Source organism: Patiria miniata, unplaced genomic scaffold, assembly GCF_015706575.1.
Source record: "Patiria miniata isolate m_02_andy unplaced genomic scaffold, ASM1570657v1 HiC_scaffold_3, whole genome shotgun sequence".
In the NCBI taxonomy this organism is placed as follows: Eukaryota; Metazoa; Echinodermata; class Asteroidea; order Valvatida; family Asterinidae; genus Patiria; species Patiria miniata.
In genome coordinates, this window is record NW_024037069.1 from 34335839 (window position 1) to 34350717 (window position 14879).

Here is a 14879-nt window from a genome sequence, read left to right on the forward strand (position 1 = left end):
TTTGGAGGCCAAGTGTCTGGGGAAAAAAACACATGTCTACATTTCGATGCGGAATGGCGAGTGCGGTCCCCCCCCCCCACCCCACACACACACCCACACACATCAAAAGCTGGATACACACTATTGATTCATTATCATGTTTTACAAAATATTTCGATTTGCCGTCATCTATCAAAGCGCGGTCGCTATTAGTTCAGTACATTGTATTATACAAATAATGAATGTTTGTGATTGCAATGGTAAGAATAATTTCGTGAGGTGAAGATGATATGTTCCATTCCATGAGGCGAGGCCGAGTGGAATGGAACATTTTATCTGTTACAATTTATCTGTTCCATTGCACGAACGTGAAACATTCTTTATTTGTTTTATATAACACCTGAATAAATCCTTGTCATCTGATTGGTTGACTTTTAATAGCCAATTTATTCGGGTAAAAAACTGTTGAAAAGTTCGACAAGTTTGTCATATTTAATTTATGCAAACTGTTCCACAGGTTGAGAACAATCATATTCAATTTATCTCGATTTGAAACAGCGCCACCACCACACCAGCGGCAGTGACACTGTGCAATGGAAGTTCTATTCAGCGTGCATTAGACTTCCATTGCACTGTGCGCTGTGCGCCAAATAATTGCGGGACAAATAATTCAATGACATGTGATCAACGATCCACCAATCAGATGACTGGGATTAATGCAGGTGTTGTATAAAATATAAACACATACATTTGACTTTTAAAAAATCACGAACTTGCACCTTGCCGATTACTGCTAAGATCAGCTTTATAGAGTGTACAAGCTGGTTTACCCGATCATAGATCGGGTAGGGCGTAGTGTTGGGGATGAAAATGTGGGGAGTTAAATGTAAATGGGGGATATAGTTGGTGAGACATGCAGTTAAAGAATAGCAATTTCTGTGGTGTGATCTGAGGCAATTTCTGATCACTAAAACCAATTTGAGCGAAAGATCATCTGTGAAAGTTTTAAGTTTTGAGTAATTGAATCAGCTACATGTATTCTGAGCAATAGAATCATTATTGTAGGCTACAATATTTTTATTCGGGGAAGAAAAAGTGTGGGGGGGGGGAGACCAAACAATGTCCCCCCTCAAAATGTGTGTGTGTGTGTGGGGGGGGGGTCCCCTGTCCCCCGTCGATTTACGCACATGATAATTATGTACCATGGCAACTGTCTGTAAATGTTGCCGTTGGTCTGTTAAATTTGCTTTTTGTGAGGCAGTCGCATTTTGAAAACGTAGTGAAAAGGTTACTGTAGTACACAGGCGAAGGCTGGTTGTACAGTTTGACAATAAATCGTAATGCAATAAAACGTGAAGGTGTCATTTAAAATGAAAATGTTGAGTGTTATCAAAAAGTTACAAACGGTCTGAATCATGGAGGAAGGTCATAATTAAGTTTCAGTATTGGACTCTTCAACAAACGTAAGATTGAAATTCTTACAATTTGCGAGACCGTCTGCGATTCAACTTTTATTCAAGTTGGTTCAACCATCTATATATAAGAGCAAGTTTTACTCGGCCTCCGAGAAATGTTTGCTTCTGAAAGGATCCGAGACCGCGGCGATCCTTCGTTGACCCAAAACAGGCCCCCGAAATTATAACACGACACTGAATTATACCATGGAGGAATTCTTATTCTAGTCTGGTTCCCCGACCTGACAATTTCCCCCGACGTCTACACGTCTAAATTGTAGGTCAGGCAGCCTCCGTGGCTAAAAATAAACATGACGACATTGACGGCCCTTTTTCAAAGCTCGGCTTCGTTTCCGAATTCACTTAATCACATAAAGCTTTTAATGTTCCGATCATTTTTTTAAAAATAAGTCACTTGCTTCATATATCATACAGTTACGATATACAGTTTAATACTTCTGTAAGAAAACATTGACTAATTTTGACCTGGAATCTTCAAAGTTAGACACCCAAACAGCACTGTAAGCAGGCGGAGCCAAATTGAGACCACGCCGAGTTTTGAAAAATGCCGGTAACGGTCGTCAAATTCAAACTAGTGCATGACGCAGCAAAAAGTTCGCCCCTCGTATACGATCCGAGTGCAAATTCGTCGTTGAATTTCAAGTTTTCTAAATAAAAGCAATGGATATTAATTATCAACTAGTTTTTTAAAGTTTTTAATAAGCAATTAGCAGTTAATAAAACCTATATTATACTCGGAAATACTCGGACACTATCCGATAGTCGACGAAATGAATTCGGCAAACTTCGGACATTTTCGGAAAAAGGAGGAATTCCTCCCGTTTTAGTCACGTGATGTAAATTGTAATACATTGTATTACCGGAGGCTATCTGACCTAAGATTCATCAGGAATAGTCGGAATCTTTTGGTCTGGGAACCAGACTATTCTTATTCCTCCATGATTATACGTGGCGGGCAGCGAACTCACAACGCTCAGCCTTGGTGGTGGAAGCATGGAGCTGTAAACACATTATGGAAGCAACTACACGTCACATGCTTGCGCTTCAAATAGCGAGCACCGTAGACCCAACCTCGTTTACAGGGTGTGGAGCAGGCTGCAGTACGCGTTGCCATTGACAGTTTTGCATAGCCCGGAAATACTACGCAGTGTAGACTTTCGATTGGTCAGACCGCGCAAGGCATACTTAATGTGTAGTCCTTCTGAGTATTCGTTGCACTCGGCGCAGGGGCGGCAAGCGAAGCATATGAAAGAATAGGAGCACTTGGTGGCCACGCACCATGGAGAAAAAATATTTTACCAAGGTCACCCCATCCACAATTTGGTGAACGCTTTTGCAGAATGCTCGAGTAGAACACGTAAACGCAACCCCTACGTTGACGTCGCTGACCTCGCACAGTCTAGACACGCAGAAAAAGCCAGGACAGGGGGCGGCCACGCAGTCAACGTGAAAGCGCACACGACGGCAAATTCCTGCTCAAAACGCAGTCACGAAAAATCGACTAAACGGATCGCCGGTCCGTACGGGAAAATCAGGACGACCCGAAGCGTCCGACCCGGCGGAAGACACCCTCCGCATTTTTCCACGGACGTGGAGCGATTTTGGCGCCGCGGGAGCCCGCGGTCTCGGATCCTTTCATGAGCAAACATCGTCTCGGAGGCCGAGTTAAACTCTCTCTTATATATATAGATAAACATGTATACATGTAGGGAAAACAAAAAATACAAATAATAGCTCCTATTGTGTTTAATAACAACTTATATACTCTTAAAGAATGATTATTTATCAACACAATGCTGTTTTCTCTATTTCATTCGGACACCTACATTTAGAGATATAGACAGGGGATGATATGTCAATGTGGTCCAATTTGCAGCAAAGTGGATGAAAGGAGATTAACATGACAGCAATCTCTCTGTTGGCCAACTTACCTATTGTTCTTTGCCAATCAATAGTTAATTGGAACCTATGATTCATTGATTATGCAACTCGTTTACATAATCATTGGAGAATAAGTTTAGGCTGTTCCAAATCAATACTCAATCATTCTTGAAGCGTAAATAAAGTTATTATTAAAGAAAATAGGAGCTAGTATTTTTTAAAAATTCTCTAAATGTATATTTAAAAAAATCATACACACTGTAGTTGCAAGTTTGTCTGTTTGCTAGCGTGTTCTCAGAGTGTGGTAAACCCGTTATCACGCGTGCTTATGACACATGATAAGACTTGTTAGACCGGCTGTGTAAGAACCTAGTACATCAACTTCGTCCCCAGGGTGTCAAGCAGAACGCGCCAGCTACTACCTGCTCTCCCAGCCTGGTATTGGATCATTTGCATGTGCAAGATTTTTGAACACGTATGCAAATGAGAATAGTCTGGTGCCTGCCTGTGCGTTGCATTTTTGTTTGTTTTTGTATGCGGCGTCTGGGGTATAAACAGAATCAATTCGTTACAGCGCGAGCATGGCGTGAGTTACGAAAACACGATTTTTGAAATCAAACTGTTACGATCTTAACGAGACAACATGCAGTATCACATTTCATATTAATATGAACAAGTTGAAAAAGAAATGCATATTTTCGAGAAGGCGTGGACGAATAATCGCGAAAATACGTACTGCACGTTGTGAATAACAACACCAAGTGCACCATATAAATCCATTTGTAGCCAATTGCGGTATCGAATCAAGATACATGCAAGAAGAAAGTTTGCTATCCAGTGCTTACTATTGGGAACGAGGCTGGAAACAAAGTAAGCACTGGGGACGAGGTTGCCTATTACATGTATGTGACTGTAACGGGCCAAGCAGGGCGGGGCGTGGGGTCAAGCAGGGCGGGGCGTGGGGTCAAGCAGGGCGGGGCGTGGGGCCACGAACGACCAAAAGAATAACAACCAGCAAGCACTCGGCAGACTTCAGGGGCGCCTCCCGGATTTACTTTTGTTTCAATACACAATAAATCAAATAACTATTTACAGACATTTATAAAGAGCAAATTATTAAAAGCAACTAAATTATAGGTTTGAATGACACTTACAAGTTCTAAGACCCAATACGCGCATCAGTACCTGCAATGTGCACCCGACCAGAAAGGCATCAAAGGAATTAAACAAAATGTATGAAGGGCAAATCCTGGGCTGCACGCGGTGAACCGATACCTGTCTTTGTTACATGACTATACAAAATGAAAGACTGTGATTCAGATTATAGGTTTTTTTTATGTCACACATGAAATTGAAAGTGCAAAACATATTTCCGTAGGCTTTGCGCATAACTCTTTACATGCGGGTCACGAAATGTATCATTGATAACTGGAAATTATCAATGATTTGCCTGGAAAGTTTACTTTACAGTTGAAATAAAATTGGTAGACAACGACTGTTACCACTTGTTCTTTTGCTTATGCTAAGTGGGGGAAACTGAAGTTACCACACAGCCATGGGCGTCGCAAGGGGGAGGCAAGGGGGCACTACCCCCCCCCCCAAACAAAACCAAAAAAAGAGGGGGAAAAAGGAACAAGAGGTGCGGAGCCATATTGATGTTAATTTGATGGGGGGTGGGGGTAGCGCAAATGCTCCCCTGCTCACGCTCGGAAAAATTATGAATAAAGAATATAACGAAAAAGTTAAGGATTTTTTTTGGAAAAAAAAATTTGCCCCCCGGAAAAAATCCTGGTGACTCCCATGCACACAGCCCTATAATTCAAGATTAATTGAAAATTTCATGGAACTAAAATAGCTATTTTGATACATATCATTGTACCCAAGGGCCCCAAGTAAGTGTTAACATTAGCAAATAGGGTTTCCACGTTGTAAACGTTGAAAAGGTTTCCTTTTGTAGTCTCCCCACAAGGCGGACTCGAGACAAAATGATTTGACAATAATCTTCACATTCCTGGGAAAAACAATTAGAGCGATTTGTACGAAAGTAGCAGATACTTGTTTGAAATACACCTGTCATCATTCTAAAGCGAATCTTAAACAAAGCAATACAATTTGTTTTTGATATATTTCGTGTATACAGCCGTCTTGATGCTGTCCCAAGAATGAGAATGAGGCTTTACGAAATCGCCTTCGTGTGGCTATACCAAGCGCGATATGAGACAAAGGGGTACCCCCCCCCCCAAAAAAAAATCTCCCTATACCCTATGTAAACCCTAGACAATTGTTACCTAACACACCACCTATATATATCTCAAAAGAATTCCTGAGATTCTGGTAACACAATAACCAACACAAAGGAGAAGAGTCCCTCCGTCTCATATCGCGCTACATATGTGTGTGGCAGAATTTCAAATGCATTCTTATATGAACTGAAAGTATGGACACTGTTTACTTTAATAATATCCTTTAACACAGGTCTGGCCCTCAATCTGCGGGACAAGCCGACTAATCAGAGTACAACTACTGATCCAGCTGATTCGCTTCCGGAGAATGCAGTAGATGGCAATTTATACACCATTTCATACACAAGTAAACGTTATTTCTTTTAAAAATGGGAATCATGCATTGTTATATACTGGTAATAATGGGCGCCGATCAGGTATTCAGGTGGGGACGGGGGTGTTGACATCCCCACATATACACACGCACCCAGCTCGTTTCTACTATACACATGAGGACCTGCCCCTTTCCTTCTTTTGTTCCCTTTTGTTTGTACTGCAACTTTTTCTCAACAGCTCCCAAGGTTACTACACGTTAAGGTTAGCACACGAAAATCTCCCGAGGACCTGGGTCCTCGAGCCCATTGAAATCGCTCACATCCCATTGTCCCATGTCCTCAGTCTGAATGGATAACCAACCTACACATATATGTTTACGTTACATACCTGGTGTGGACATTTCTCTGTTTCGTGTAGTTAAGAAAAACCTGTGGGAAAAAAATCATTTTACGCACACTGTGAAAAATCTTTCAACTCATTTATTTTTACTATGATACCCTTAAGTGTTCCTCTTCATTTTGCGACAAATAACCCAAAATGCCTCTAAACCTGTTTTCCAGAGAGGGGGAAACACTGTGTGGACGTGGGCAAGTCCACACAACGTCGCTGCTACCTGGATTATGTGGACCTCTTTTGTTCGGAAGTCCACACAGTGAATGTAATGCTTGTTAACTTTATGCGTTGTGACATACAAGGTTGCCTTTCCACCATATATTTTTCATTACTTCTCAGTTCTTAGGATAGAAGCTCTAGTTTTAGATGCGGGATTTTAATATAAAAACTTCAAAATGTGTCAGATAGAATTGTCCATTCCACGAGTCGAAGTGAAATGGAATCCCCCAAATCAAAGGTGATTTGTGAGTCCACGAGGGGACGATACTTACCTGTTAAACCTTACATTTGCATATTTCTCTAGCCTAAGGCTCCCAATCGCTAGCGTTTTATGCCACAGTAAATAGCGCCATCAGCGCCCAGGCCCTCTGTACCCGCATCAGTCTGGTACCCTCGCCTCTTTATCTCTATCGCGAGCACTTAGTAATCCCTGCCAGCTGAGCCCCAAGTGGGGAAAGGAGGGTGGGAGGTAAGTATCAGGTAAGTATCGTCCCCTCATGGACTCACAAATCACCTTTGATTTTGGGGAGTCCACTTCTGGGACTCTCTTACCTGTTAAACCTTACATTTGCATAGATTAGCACCGTCTATAGGAGCAGGGCTAGGGCGAGGCTGCCATAGGTACTACTGTTCTAAGCACTACCATGATTAGATTGGTATGTCCCCTCGTGTCCTCACAAAAATTGATAGGTAGACATTACCAAAGTATGTGGAAAAGAACTCACCTACTACAGGTATATGGAGTTCCAGTCGACTAGGTGTTGGAGGCAGTCAACCTGTCCTGACGGTTGGTATGAGATGCCATGACAGCCGAGCTACTCGTCCCGTTTGACCCTCTGAGCCTAGAACGTCCTTCAGGTAGCACGAGGCGAAGGTTGATGGCGTTTTCCAAGCAGCTGCCTGTAGAATGTTTGGTAGTGGAACGCCTTTCAAAAATGCCCATGATGTCGTTAATGCTCTTGTGTCATGAGCATTGGCAGTGTTCTCTGAATGTGTAGGCCAATCTGGTACAGAAGGGTCAATTGTCCTAACTATCCATCGGGAGATCGTGTCCCGTGATGCCCCTGAATAAGGCTGAGTTGTCGTAATGAACAGCAGGGTGGTCTCACCCCTGAGAGGCTTAGTTCGGGAGCAATACCACTTGAGGGCCCGAACCGGACACCAGCGTTTGTCATCTCGGATTGAGGTTTTATCTCCGGAATAAAAATATCAGATGGTTGGAAAGTTGATGACTGATTCTTTGTCAGGAACATTTTATGAGGAATCAGTCGAACTCCATGTGGTTCCCATCGTACATGACCCTGTTCTATGGTAAGGGCATGCAACTCACTGCGTCTCCTGGCTGTAGCTGCTGCTATCAGGAAAACTGTTTTTAACGTCAAGTTTAGCAGAGAGGCGTTAGCAAGGTGCTCATTTAATTATGACGGCTTCGTCAATGCAGACAGAACTGACCCCAAGTCCCAAGAAGGTATCGTTGTCGCGGAGGGCGACTGACAAACATACCCCGGTGCAGATGTTTTAAGAGGATGCTGTTTGAAACTGGTGATCCGTCAGAAAAACCTGTATGAACTGCCGCTATTGCGGAACGGTAGCCTCGAACTGTGGAAACAGAGAGGCCTTGCGTAAACCGTTCCATGAGGAAATCACTGATTTGTCCTACAGATGCTGTGGATGGATCAACAGACTTATCTCTGCACCATGTATAATAATGTCGTAGTGGGCTGTTATATGACTGTCGTGTTGAGGCCCTACGACTTTGGGCAGCAATGGTGGAAGCATTTGCCGAAAGTCCTGCTGCTCGGATAGACTGCTCGACAATAGCCAACACGTCACGTGAAGTGTCTCTGGCTCTGGCGGTAGGATTTTAGAGCGGGGTTGAGCCAGAAGATCTACTCTCCGAGGCAGTATTATTGTTGTGTGAATCAGAAGATTGACTATCTTCTGAAACCAAGGCTGACGGGGCCAGAATAGAATTTTGCAATGTTCCGACTCTATCTTCCTCAGGACCTTCGGAAGGAGAGCGATTGGTGGAAATGCGTATCCGAACATGTTTGTCCAGCTTATGGAAAGGGCGTCCATTGCCCACGCATGGGGATCGGGACTTCGTGCGCAGTATACCGGCAGATGGTTGTTGGAGGCCGACGCAAACAGATCTATGTGCGGGCGATCGAGCCTTTGGAAAGAATGTGCTGGACTAAAGTTGGATGTAGTGTCAATTCTGTCGGGAGTATTTTCCCTCTGGAGAGAGAATCTGCCATGAAGTTCAGCTTGCCAGCAATGTGAAGTGCCGTCAACGTTATGTCGTTCGTGATGCACCACATTAGGAGATCCCAAGTGTGTAGACAAAGCTGAGGGGACCGTGTGCCTCCTTGACGGTTTATGTAGGAGACAACGGTGGAGTTGTCGGACTTCACTAGCACTGCGTGCCCTTTTATCTTGCGCTGGAAGTGCATCAGTGCTTTTCTGACAGCCAGTAGCTCGAGGACGTTGATATGGAGGATCCTCTTGTCTGGGTTCCAATTCCACGCAACTGATTCTGTGCCGATGCCGAGATGCGCCCCCAGCCGTGGTCGGAAGCATCCGTCATTCAGGTCATTTTCGGTTTGGTTGTTCAAAAGAAAGACAGACCTATGTTGAGGTTGGATGGATTCAGCCACCAACGTAGATGTGGTTGAATATCTTGAACGACTGGTACGAGATGAGTTATTGAATGCAGTTTTGGCCGATAGTGGGCAAGGAGATGGAGCTGAATGGGTCGCAGCCTTAGTCAGCACCACGGAACTATGTCCACCATACTGGCCATGAGCCCCAGAAGACGTAACCATGCTATGGCCGGGGCTATTTTGGCAGGCAGGAAAAGTGTTACTCACTCTATTAGGTTGTGAATTCTTTCCTGTGTAGGCACAGCAACGCCCTGCAGGAGATCCAACTCGGCACCTAAATAGACTGGCCGTTCCAGATGAGACTTTTTCTGATTTATCAGAAAGCCCAACCGGACTGCTAGATCTTGCGTTAGACTGATTGCCCTTAGAGTCTCGTCTCTGGTTGAGCCCACGACGAGCCAATCGTCGAGGTAAACAAAAATCTGAATGTTCCTTTTCCGCAGAATTGATGCAACAGTTTTTGCTATTCTGGTAAACACCTTTGGGGCTGTTGAAAGACCAAACGGAAGGCAACTGAACTCGTAAGTTTTCCCGTCGTACCGAAACCGCAGGAAATGAACATGGTCCTTTGAAATTGGAACGTGTAGGTATGCATCCTGTAAATCTAGTGAGGATGCCCAAGCTGATACCTTTAGAGCATCGAGGACTGTACGCAGCGTCTCTATCCTGAATCTTTTGGGCCGTATATACTTGTTTAAGGGTTTCAGATTCAGTGTGGGACGCCACTCGCCGGGGTTCTTCTTTGGTGTTAGGAAGAATGACGAGTGGAATCCGTGCCTGGTATCTCCCCGTTGAACCAGGTGAATTGCCTGTTATGGAGTAGGGTCTGAATTTCGTTTTCTAGTGCAAGGCGTTTTTGCTTGTCTGTTGGAATAGGAGTTGGATGTGGAGTAAAGCCCGATGGGGTGTGCTTGTAAATTCTAATGCATACCCCTGCCTTACGGTGTCCTGTACCCACTTGTCTTGACAGAAAACGGCTCAAATCCTTGCGAAATGTCTGAGACGGCCTCCTACTGGCCCGGTGTAGTAGGCCGTAGTAGTTGAATAGTCATTTACGCAAGGATCCCCGGCGGTAGCCTCCATAACTTGATTTAGGCCAGGGAGTGTATGAGGGTCGAAAGGTGCGCTCTCGCGACCCGGTGGTGGATGAACTGGATGGATTTAATTTATCCGGATCCTGTGGACTAGGTTTGGATGTGAAGGCACGGCCACGCCCACGAAAGGGCTTCAAAGGCTTACGGGGAAACCGCTGGCTACCAGTACTAGCAGGTTGTTTATTCCCCCTAACAGATGTGGTGCTTGCGCTTGTAGGCTTTCGCAGATTTATTTTGTCTGTAGCCTCCAAACGTTTGGCCTTGGCCCCCATGGCCTCTTGAAACTCCCCATTGAACAAATCTGTTCCCAAAAGGGGAAGTGATTCAAGGCGTGCCCTTGCTCCCTCGGATGGGAGAAAAATGGCATCCAGAACATTGGCACTACGAGCTGTAGTAGCACACATGGACACTCGGACAAACTGGTCGATGCAAATATGGAGACAATCGTCCAAGCAACGAAATGCTGGTTCTGTTGTCTCAGGAGATACCGGAGAGTCTGCTTCACAAGAACAGACAAGAAACTCAGACAAAAGCTGCAGAATACAAGACACTCGCAACCCTGCTCGGGATGCTGTGTCAACTTTTGCAAGAGTGTCCTCCATTTTATTTCTTTCACGGCTGACAAATGGAGATTTACGTGACGTACGGCCAGTAGAATCGGCCGCGATTTTATCTTTGACCTTATCTGACATAGCCGGGACTGAAAGAAATTCCTCAAAATCAGACCGCGGTACCCGAAACGGCCGTGTATCCTTCGTCGCTTACCGCCGCTAATGTCTTGATCCTGAGTCCGGGAGTCAGCCGGGCCCGTACGTTTTTTGTAGGATCGGCGGCCACTTTCATCTGGCGTCGGTTCGTCGGCCGATGATATGTTGAGCACTCTGACTATGTCTTTCATCAATACCCGTAATCTTTGGTCAGAAGCGGAAAGAGGTAACGAAATGGCAGACTCGTCGTTGGACGAGACGACCGTGGAAAAATTTTAGGCATTTCGCCCTCCCCCCGGCACTCGGGCTCAGCGGATTGATCTTTGTGACCCTCAGCTGAAGCCGATTGTTTGTCTACGGCTGCACGGGGACGTGGACGGTTGTCAGAATCCGAAGATAAATTATCGGAGGGAAAAACTGACATCTGATCACCTGACTCATGATCCTTTGAAAGGCTAACAGTAATAGGTTCGTTGACCGAAGTTTGCCCAGTCGGTTTAGGAACAAACGATGTTATCGTGGCCGATAACTGCTGGAAACCCTGAAACAACATATGTTTTATGCTGTTAGATCGAGAGCTCCGGCGACGCGAGCGTCGGGAGCCCGAAGAATAGCTCGAGACGGACTCCACCGAAGAGGAACTGGAGCTATAATAACGGTGCCGGGGTTTCTTGTGATGGCGATGCTTACCCTTCGAAACAGTATCTCTCCGGCTCCGGTGAGTCCCGGGCGACCTGGTTTCCATCCTGGTCGGATCTGTATCCCGGAAATTATCCGGATCATCTCGGTCCAGCGTGATATTTCCGGCACTGGGGGCTAAGGGCGCGGAGGACGTCTGCTCGTCCCCGATTCGGCCCACTTTCTTACCGCACGCTTTGCCGGAAGTCGGGACTAGGGGTCCGGAAGGAGCCACCCTGTTATCCCTCTCCGGGGCACCGGTGCTAGAGGCCCGGAAGGCATAGCTCCGGACCCGGCGGCGTGGTCCGATTTTTTTATTTTTTTTCACCGGGAGTAGGGGCTAGAGGCACGGCAGGTGTAGCCCTATTCCCTGCGCCCGGTGTACCGGAGGCTAGAGGCCCGGAAAGCGTGTTTCCGGTACATGGGTGGCTTGGTCGGTTGCTGTCTGAAGTACGCATGGGGACTGGAGGCCCGGAAGGCGCACCCCCAGCGTGTTTGGTATTCTTACCGGGGGCCAGAGGCCCGGAAAGCGTGTCCCCGGTAAACGACTTAGGTGTTTCCGATTTTTTTCTTGGTCGATCGTTTGCGTTGTGATGACCCGGGAGAATTACTCACTGCCGAGTCCACCGATGGCGACCGTGAATTAAGCCAAGCCGAAACTGCGTCCCATTCGTCTTCTCCCAGAGTATGGCATACCTCGCATGTATGTTCTGGGGTGCATGAACGGCAACGTGGGCATAAATCATGAGCGTCCACACGTGCCCGGAGTTTAATGCAGCGACAAGCGCCGCACATAACAAAATTAGGTGGAGTAATGACGTGCTTAGCCTCGCGTGACTCTGCCATGATTCTACAACGAACCGATGGAACTGGTGATTTTCCAGTAACGAAAACAGCAAAAATATATCCAAGGAGTGGTATTTTTCTTCACAAAAAAATGAAAAGACGACACACACTTTGGGTACAACTAATTTTAATGTTACTTTAATCGATACTTAGCAATATACGGAAGGAAAAGGCAAATTCTTCGGGAGCTTGAGAAAACTACGTCTCACTCGTGTGAGCGCTAGAGAAAAAGAGGACGAGGGTACCAGACTGATGAGGGTACAGAGGGCCTGGGCGCTGAAAGCGCTATTTACTGTGGTATAAAACGCTAGCGATTGGGAGCCTTGGGCGAGAAATATGCAAATGTAAGGCTTAACAGGTAAGAGAGTCCCAGAAGTGGACTTGAATGGTACATTACACATCAGTCATGAATATAAAACATTCATTATTTGTTTTATAAAAAAAAACCTGAATGAATCCAAAAGGGTGACGTCAAAAGTGTGACCGCGCAATGGAACTTCTATTTACCGTGGAATGGATCTTCTATTTTTGCCGTGCGGCCGGGCCGTGGGTTGGGACAAATACTTCAATGACACGTGATCAACGACACACCAATGACGGGGATTAATTCAGGTGTTGCATAACAGATAGTATTTAGGCTATTTCGGAAAGGGGTTATTGTAATTTGTATCAATTGCAATAGAAAATTGCACAAAATAATCATTTATTGTCCTTTATTCCAGCAGAGATGTTGTATTATATAAGCTTCTGAATTTGGTTCTTTTCGTCATTCATCCCTTTTGCTGAGGGCCACATTGTCCGAACACATCAAAACGAATAACCGAAAAATGTCTCACTAAAAACGCCCCGCATAATGAATTTACAGGGGTTACACAATATCTCACATTCGATTAATTTCATAATTACGGATGATTTTGACGTAATGAATTGATGTCCACTGTGATTGTGCAAGCCAACAAATATGGATGTCGTGTACATTTCGAATTTGACGATTGTCTGGGTTTTGCCGTATGGTCATCCACAGTCCCCCACTCGCCGACACAGATTTACGCCATTGGGACGAGGTAATTATGTACTGTGCACGGATATATTATTTGTTATAGATGATGCCCCGAATCAGTGGTGGAGAGTAGATCTTGAAGCTATCTACTGCTTGAAGAAAATTACAATAATCAACAGAGTCGATGGCTATGGTAAGTTTTCTATACATGTCTTCCAAGCCACGCTCGTCGATTGGAAAACAAAATTCTCCATTTTGGCGTTCGCCTTCAGCATTATCCATCCAATTTTTATCGCAGTGTATATACGAACAATCCATTTCCTTTCCAGATATGGGGCTATTTCGATGTGCAGTTCAGTCAGAATTTATGTTAAACATAAAAGTGATGCGTTTTGTCATTAATTCAATTTAACCAAACTAACTCAGGTGTGCATTTACATCCGAGGGTAAATGTTTTTAGTCGGAAATCGGTTGTGCACAATACGAGATTCGAAATAAATTTTTCGAGAAATAAATTTTAAAACGTCTAAAAACACAAAACTGTTGATTAAAGCTTTTTACCAACAAAAAATAAATATTAAAACAAATCTAACTTTATAGAGTCCATTATTGGGGTTCTTGAATAACCAGGAACGTGCAAAGCCCGTGGGTCCAAATAATTCCCATTACTTTACGGCGTTACAAAATGAATTACTTGCAGGTAAAAGATTGGCAGGTGCTGTAGTGCGGGCTGGTTTGGATCCATCAGATTTCTCAGAGAACACACAGATAGGAGATGCAGTCAGAAGTTCTCAGGCAACTAACGGAGCAACGATTGATTTCATCGCGGATCCCATCGTCTCCGCTAGATACGTCAGTGTGCAAAAAACGAATGGTATTCTGAGCCTGGCCGAAGTCATGGTGGTGGAAATCCAAGACACTTCTACTGTTGAAGGTAAGACGAATGCAAATGTTTGCAAGCAAAGACAGAATAATAATGTCTTGACGATTCATCTTATAGTTACGAGGAAAATGACATCGTGGTTCACGATATATTTAATATCTTCAACATTTTGCATAATGAAAATTTGCCGGGGAAATAAAAAATATATAACTTTCAACAACAGATTCCAAACTTCAAATATGATGAAATATTTAGCATTTTTAGCTACTATGAATCTTTAACGGATTACCAAGAGTATCAAATTCCCAAGAGTGTTGCATTTTGGAATATTTTATTGATGGAATATATATTTTTCGTTACATTCCTGTATCGGATTTGAATAATTCATTATGGCATTTTGATGAGAACGTTGAAACGGCTTAAAATAATTGTAAAATACATTAAAGTGCCACAACCTCAAATGTAGTATAGTAAACTAAAGAGGACATTTTATTTGAGTGGTG

General features: G+C 44.4%; 1 protein-coding gene across 1 annotated transcript in view; it reads left to right on the forward strand.

Moving 5' to 3' along the window:
- Positions 1–14879, forward strand: part of LOC119736750 (tyrosine-protein phosphatase 99A-like) — a 31028-nt gene that overhangs the window by 836 nt on the left and 15313 nt on the right. Inside the window, exons 2-5 of the mRNA XM_038210762.1 lie at positions 5811–5924; positions 8657–8676; positions 13614–13686; positions 14194–14432. Of these exons, the coding sequence (XP_038066690.1) occupies positions 5811–5924; positions 8657–8676; positions 13614–13686; positions 14194–14432 (446 nt within the window). The remainder of the gene's footprint in view (positions 1–5810; positions 5925–8656; positions 8677–13613; positions 13687–14193; positions 14433–14879) is intronic.